General features: G+C 36.8%; 1 protein-coding gene across 1 annotated transcript in view; it reads left to right on the forward strand.

Annotated features, from left to right (window-relative positions):
* The window catches only part of iqgap2 (IQ motif containing GTPase activating protein 2), a 32,297-nt gene that overhangs the window by 10,858 nt on the left and 13,737 nt on the right, over positions 1–7,702 (forward strand). The window contains exons 5-14 of the mRNA XM_036213383.1: positions 468–544; positions 3,406–3,473; positions 3,713–3,826; positions 3,936–4,114; positions 5,171–5,258; positions 5,375–5,538; positions 6,392–6,479; positions 6,944–7,107; positions 7,246–7,406; positions 7,528–7,669. Of these exons, the coding sequence (XP_036069276.1) occupies positions 468–544; positions 3,406–3,473; positions 3,713–3,826; positions 3,936–4,114; positions 5,171–5,258; positions 5,375–5,538; positions 6,392–6,479; positions 6,944–7,107; positions 7,246–7,406; positions 7,528–7,669 (1,245 nt within the window). The remainder of the gene's footprint in view (positions 1–467; positions 545–3,405; positions 3,474–3,712; positions 3,827–3,935; positions 4,115–5,170; positions 5,259–5,374; positions 5,539–6,391; positions 6,480–6,943; positions 7,108–7,245; positions 7,407–7,527; positions 7,670–7,702) is intronic.

Raw genomic sequence — 7,702 nt, forward strand, 5'->3', positions numbered from 1 at the left:
AGATTTTATGGTACATGCACTCTGTTTGCGTTAGGATGTAATTTTAAGTTAAATATGAACAATCTGTTAAACAAGCAGACTTTGCACTTTGTTAATAAAACAAACCTATAGCATGAGCATTATTTTTTTTTATATAAATCTTAATGTAATTTATGAATTCAAAAATCTTGTTAAAATAGTATTGCTAAACTAATCTTAAAATCATTTAAGTCTTAAATGATTGAGTCAAATAATTGAGATTTTTATAATTTTTTAATCTGTGGATAGTATTTTTTATTTTTTTGGCATTTTACCTAATCAGATGATACAAGCTGGTAAAAGAAACTGAAGAACAGGCTAACAGAAAAAAGATTATGCATCTTTTTTATGCTTTTCTTGTGAGTTAATAGAACAAATTTAGTAACTCGCTGAAGAAATTGATATCAAAGGTCATTGAGTCTCCCTCATGTGACATTTCTTTGTTTCAGATATTCTATCCAGAAACCACAGATGTGTATGACCGCAAAAACATGCCCAAAGTGGTGTACTGCATACATGCATTAAGGTGAGACCTGAGGTAAACATTTTTTTTTTTTTAGGAATTTTTTTGTTCTCCAAAATCAAAATTGCTCATGTAACATCTCTGCAGCAGTTTGGTGGACCATTGAATTACTGAAGTTGCCGCACCTTACTTTTTTGCTGCAGTTTCTTGGGTTTATAGCAGTACGTTATGCTGATGGTGTCTGATCATCTACAGCCTTTATGCTCAAAACTGGAACTTTGAACTAAACGCATTTTCCTGTTCCTTTTTGTTTATGGCGGGTATTTTTAGATACTTTAGGCTGATGCATCCTGAGAATTTTATGTCAGTCAAAATCCCAAAGGATGTACTAATGAAACTACAAGTAACCCTGTATATTAAAATGGAACTTTATTAATATAAAATGTTATTGCTCTTAACAATGCATCTTAAAATGAAGAACTAAACATTTAATTTCTTGTATATTTTACTTGTATTTTAACTATTAGAAGGGTTCCTGTTGGGTCTTAAAAGCACCAAATTTATGAATTTGAAAATATCTTAAAAACCTTAAAAAAAGGTCTTGAATTTTGATACCTGAGCCTTAAAAGTATCTCTGTTTCACATTTTATGTCAAAATTTTATTTTTTCAACCACAATTAGTGTAATCAAATGATTTAAATCAACACTTTTTGTGCACCAATACGCTGAATCTCCAGCGCCGGTTTGAAAAAGAAGAGCTAAAGCATAACGGCACAGACCACAAACAACAAGATAAGAGGCTGCAATTTTGATCATAAGATGGGAATAAATAAATAAAATGGAAAATAGACTGGGAAATTGATAGTTGTTGACATGCACAACCCTTAAAAAGGTCCTAAAAAGTTCTAAATTTAACTTCAAGAAACTTGTAGGAACCCTGAATTTAAGTGATTTTATGATATATCATAAAATCTCTGCACTAAAATTCTACACTCTTCATTAACCTCCCTGCTCTGAACTGGCAGACATCCCATCTTCAATAAACATAGTAATTAAACCTCCAGGTGATATTAGAACCAGGCTTCCCCCTTCCTCTGCCACATTTAAAGCCAACATTAAGGGCCAAATCCAAATTCATTCCCTATCCCTACATTTGTGGAAAAAGTGTCTTTAAACCCAGACGTTAGTAATGCTCGATGACGTCATCTATGTTAGCGCGTAGCTACTCAGAAAATGCATAGCATCAGTTTCAGAACTTTAAAAAGTCCAGAAAAAAATAGAATTAATTTATTTAAATGTAAACTTCTGTGCTTCAGAGCGCACCCAAATTAAGAAATATGTTTCTCGTCCGCGCCACAAGCGCAACATGGATCACTCTCCCTACAGAAAGATACCCAGCCTTAAGTCACTATGGCTCCCCCTTTAAAAAAAAAAAAAAAAAAAAAAAGAAAGCAAATTCGGACACCGCTAAAGCTTCAAAGTTGGAGAAATGGGATGAGCCATAGGGGTAGGGAGTGAATTTGGATCCTGTTCAGAATCAGGTGTTGCTGTTTCTCAAGGAGGCTGGTTTTAAGAAAGTGCAAAACCTATTGACTCCTACCCTAAAAAGTTCATACAGTTTAAACCGTTGGTGACGAAAATGTTTTAATGTTTATTTGTTCATGGCAACACCATTTGTCTGCGTTTGTCCTGCCAGTATTCCATGCTTGGAATGATGAGAAGTTATCATTCCTGATTCACTTCAGGTCTTATTTTCCCTATTCCGAATCCTATGGATGACATCTGAGATGATCGGAGGATGAAACATAGTAACTTTTAGCATATTGCCACTTGTCTTGTTTGTATAGTTTGTAAGAGTTTTACTATAATTTAGGTATCTCATTAAAAGTTTCACTTTAAGTCCAGAGGTCATACTATTAAACGGATGAGTTTTGCTTAAAAAATGCTGTTGAAACTGCTTTGAATAATTACGAGGAGTTTTTTTTTTTTTTTTTTTTAATCTGTCTCAGTCCAGCTGTCCTGCAGACTCAGATTGAAAATGTGGTGGTGTCATCTGCATGGATTGTTTTCACTGCCATGTTTTGCTCCAGTCCGGAGAGAATAGGTTTCCTCTCCTTACACACATGTGCATTTCCTTCCTGCAAGTCAGATCTCACTCTTCAGCTCCTCAGTAAATCCCTTTTTTCCCTGGATAAAAGCACATAGTCACACTTGGGTTGTATATTAATCAGAAACTCAACAAAATAAGTGAGCTAAGAGGAAAACTGTAGAAAAATATGGCAGAAAAACACTGAAATGAGACCTCAGATAGATTTAGTTCAGTTTTAAGCTTTAATTTATTCTCAAAACGAAAATTAAAAAACTAAAAATCCAGTTTGAAAATGTGTCACTTGTTGATAAATGCTCATAGACTTGTAAATGAAAGCCTTCATTAGTTTGAGTCAGCTGCTCCAGTGTTGGTATCTGTCAAAAAGTCAGCATGGTTAATCTTTGTACAAGCATATTTTAGGAGGTTGTTTGAGGCTCCATGTATCCCAAGGACAGAGACATCTTATGTTTACTCACAGGCGGTGTGGCCAAAGGGCAGAGCATTCACAAACCACAACTGTATCTGCTCTGTTCGGAGCTATGCATCCATCATGGAGCTAAATATCTATTATTCATGACAGCTTATCAGGTACCTGTTAGAAGATGAAAGTTTTATGAAGTTTCCACTCACTCCATTGCCACATTCATTGCTTTGTAATTGCTAGTGTGTAAACTGCTGCAGTCTTGTAGTACAAATGCGTAATTTGAGCCAGTACCACCCCCCTGTGGAGAAATGGGGTGCACATTGAAGTTGCAACCAAAACAAAGTAAGCCACAAACTATAAAGTAGTTCAAAGATATTGATGGCTTTTTCTGTCATGTGTGGTTTCTTTCAGTTTGTATCTGTATAAACTAGGAATTGCACCACAGATTCAAGACCTGCTCGGCAAAGTGGCTTTTACTGGTAAATATTGCTTTTTTAAAATTTTAAATAAACACAAATTGAATTTTTCCAGACAAAAAAATGCATGAAAAGTGGGAGCTTAGAGCCACAAATGTTTAAAAATGTTGTGAAAAGCTGCAAAAATTAAAGGTTTAATTAAATAATTTCTTATTTAGGACTTGAAATGTGAAAGGAACTTTAGGAAGCATTTATAAATGCACTGACTGTTGTTTACCTTATTAACTCTTTTTTTTTTCTAGAGGAAGAGATCAGTAATATGAGGAGCGAGCTAGAAAAGTACGGCATTCAGATGCCGTCTTTCAGTAAAATTGGAGGCATCTTGGCCAATGAGCTGTCAGTGGATGAAGCTGCATGTGAGTCCACTTTTGTATAAATTTTCTTCTAGTGCACACAAATTTTATTCAATTGTCCTGTCTTTGGTTATTCCAAACATTTTTGACCGCGCTTCATTTATGTTCTTAGTGCACGCTGCAGTGATTGCTGTGAACGAGGCCATCGACAAAGGTCAGGCAACTGTGACGCTGGCAGCCCTGAAGAACCCTAATGCCATGCTGAGGAACATCCAGGACGCCATTTCCCAGGACTACCAAGTGGCTTTGAGTCGAGCAAAGGCTCGTAAGCAGCATCAGTCCCTGGGAAGGGTAAGAAGCTGCCTTTTGTCTTTGCTTTGTGGTTGTTCCCACAAAACTGCAAACCTTCATATTAAGAAGAGCAGCTTGGGTACAAGAAACTACATAAAAAGTGCAGATGAAAGCAAAGAGAACAATGAATTATTAGGAGTATTAATTTGGTTTAGTGCTGTTCTTCAGTTTTCTTAGTGCTCAATGAAAGAATTGTTTTTTCATCAGATGTTTTTGCTTTTAATTATACTGTAGTTCCATAAAGCATTGTAAACATTCCATGTTATTTCTGTAGTAATCATTTCTTGGGGGTTAATAAAGAGTGGTTTATCACACCTGCTGTGATTGATGCAAGATTAGGTGACGGTCGCTGACAGGACGGTACCGGCGCTCACCTTTTTAAACAACATTTGACCCACTTACACAGTAGATTACCCTGAAGAGAGGAGGAACTGAATGTTCTCTGAATGTCTCTGCTTCACAGTCCAACACAGAACCCATTCCCAAGACAGTTTGTTGATGGAACAACTTTGAAAATGAATCGATGTTTTGTTAGGTTTGTCAAAATAGCCACGTGTGTTTGGACAAGTCTTTTATTAACAAAGACGTGTCAAATTAAGTAACCCCTTTTTTAGTATTGACAGAGTTCTGTTTAGCTGCTGCCCTTAAACTAGATGCCATTGAAGAGAAAGTAATGCTCAGCTTCTTAAAGCAGCTCTGAGTCATTATGCAACCAAAGAAAATGAACGTTTTTGCTGTTGTAACTGCTCCAAAGGTCTCCACACTCAAGTGGGGGTGCCTCCCCCACCTCCCTGCTCCGCCTCTGCCAGCACATTCCAGCTGCTGCAGCGTCAGCTGGATTTACCAGACGCTGGACCTCCACATTGTCTGCCATCGCTCGTCCATTTTTTTATCAATACTGTACAAACAGGAACCTTTATTTTCACCACATGGCTGAGATTTGTGATGCAGGAGGCAGTGATATATTTTACAAGTTGGCTGTATGTGTCACCCCCCCCAACTGTGGTTTCAAACTCTATAAAATCTTTCCAAATGTTCACTGTCTCCTTGCATTAGCGATCCTCTGTAGCTAAAGAAGAAAGAGATGTTTATGAGGAGTTTCTTACGCAACAGGAGATCCAGAGCTGCCTTGACTCTGTCAATGGTAAGAACATACTTCTATGATGCTGAATGACACTAAATGACACCTCACATCATCAATTAATAAACAGTAAGTGTTATGTCTGCATCAGTGAGGTGTTTTCTCCTCTTTGCTTTCAGTTCAGGACGCAGTGCAGCAGGTGAATCAGGCCGTGTCGGCCCAGGATGAGACGGCTCTGTTGTCTGCTCTTAGACTTGATGCTCTAGCTTTGCTGGGCATTCAAGAGGCGAACTGTCATCATTACATGGAACACTTTACCACCTACTGCCAACATAAATCCAAGGTAATGTAGATTAGAAGCTCCATACAGACTGGATCAAGAGGGTCGATGGTTACAAACACTCTGGGGTTAGAAATGCAACATAAGGGTTACTTTGCCAAGAGTCGCAGCAGATGAAGAAAGCTGAGCTGCACTGGTTGTGGCAAGAGTGTTCCTTTTTAAATGAGCTCATTTATTTGGACATGAAAACCAGAGACGGGATTAAAGAAAATCACGTTAGAGTAAATAAACTGGAATACATCAGTTTTTCAGCAGGTGGCATTAATGAGTTAAATGTGGCTGCAGAAAACAGTTGTAGAATTTAACCAGAAGTCTAAACAGATAAAACTAGCAGCCTTTGTCTAATCAGAAGTTTTAGAAAGCTTGCTATGATTTTTTGTGCTATGAGGGGTCTCAAGCTCCGGTAAATGCAGAGGGTTGTGTCAAGGAGGGCATCTGACTTAAAATCTTTGCCGAACCAAATATGTGAATCAGACCTGAGCTGATTTATTGTAGTGATCCTTGAAAGGAAAGCCAAAAGGAAAGTTGCATCTCACAAATAATGTAAATATTAAGGTGTGAAGCCATCCAGAAATGTCCAGCTTTAATCTTTTGAACTCTCAAACAAATTAAGTTGGGCTGTTGTTTCATGAAATACATGAGAAAAATAAATTACTAAATATTTGCTTTAGTGCTCTTATTTGAACCACATCTAGTAAAAAATGTCCAATTATACTATTACTTAAATGATAAACTATTCAACTTGTTTAAAAGATAAACAAAAAAAGCTGCCTGACTTTAACTAAATTAAAGAATCTCATGATAATGGAATAAAATCATTATTCCTAAAGTTGTTCTGTATTTTTTTCTCCCACAGGATGGAGTGAGGGCTGTAATGCTGGACAAAGAGGAAATTCAGAAAGTTGTCAGCTCTTGCAATGACTTTGCTGAGGCGGAAAAACGAAGTAAGTGATTTTTGTACCTATTAAACACATGCTTACTTTAAAACCACAAAGACTGTTATTGTTTTTATTCTCCAGAATTTAGAAAATAAGAAAAAAAAAATGTTGCTAAAAAAAGTGAAGTTTTGATATTCCTACTGAATATTTTAAAGGTTTTAACATGCATGTGAAATTAAACATTTTAGAATTTTTAAGATTAAATCTATTTGAAGAATATTCTTTCTAAAATTAACTATTGCCCAACATGTGTCGAGCTTCAGTTATTAAATGTATTCACTCTGACAACATTTAGTTTTTCATGTTTTTCTGTCTGTCTCTTGAATGAGTCTACAGTAATGCTGTAATCAAATGTTTAATAGTAAAAACTATTAATTATTGGAATCCCAAGATACAACTTTTTTTTATTACATTTTAACATTTTAAATGTTTTTTTTTTTAATCCTGTGTGATTTATTGAACTTGAACAGAACTTGAGGCAGTCGCAAGGATCAATACGGCAATTCGACTTGGCTATGCTACACAGACGGTAGAAGAACTCATGAACCCTGAAGCTCAGCTGCCAATCGTCTATCAAACTGCTGCTAATCTGTACCAAACGGAGCTTTTCAGTCTGCAGCTACAAGGAGGACGGGTGAGAATTTCTGTAGGAAGTTTGTTGCTTTTGTAATGTAACTGATATTACAACCATGTGCTATACTGTCCAAACGAAACTATAACAGTATAGTACAGTTAAATATCACGTCAGGGTTCTAATCTAGCTCTCTTTCAGTCTGGCCTGAGTCACGAGGAGCTTAACGTAGCTGTGGAGATGCTGTCGGCTGTAGCTGTGCTGAATGAGGTGCTGGACACCAAAGATCCACAGGCTGTTATTGAGCAGCTGACAGACTCCCCCCTGGGCTTCACTAACATAGACCATGACAACTTAAACAGGTGAAACTGCTACTTCAAACAAGTGAAAAAATGTATATTTTTAACCAATTTCTAGGTTAATATATTATTTATGTTTACATAATAAGAAGGCTTTGTATGTACTCATTACTCTGCTGTTCAGGTATGCTGACATGCTCATCAGAGAGCGGGCTGACGCGCTCGCCAAGGACCAAGAATTCCTCTCGTGGAATGATATTCAGAAGTGCATCGACACTGTCAACATTCAGGTTCATGAAGAGCATGAACGTAAGGAACTCCTCCAGATTTCTTGCTTTTTTTTTTTTTTTTTTTTTTTT

Source organism: Oryzias melastigma, linkage group LG9 (assembly GCF_002922805.2).
Source record: "Oryzias melastigma strain HK-1 linkage group LG9, ASM292280v2, whole genome shotgun sequence".
Taxonomy (NCBI): domain Eukaryota; kingdom Metazoa; phylum Chordata; class Actinopteri; order Beloniformes; family Adrianichthyidae; genus Oryzias; species Oryzias melastigma.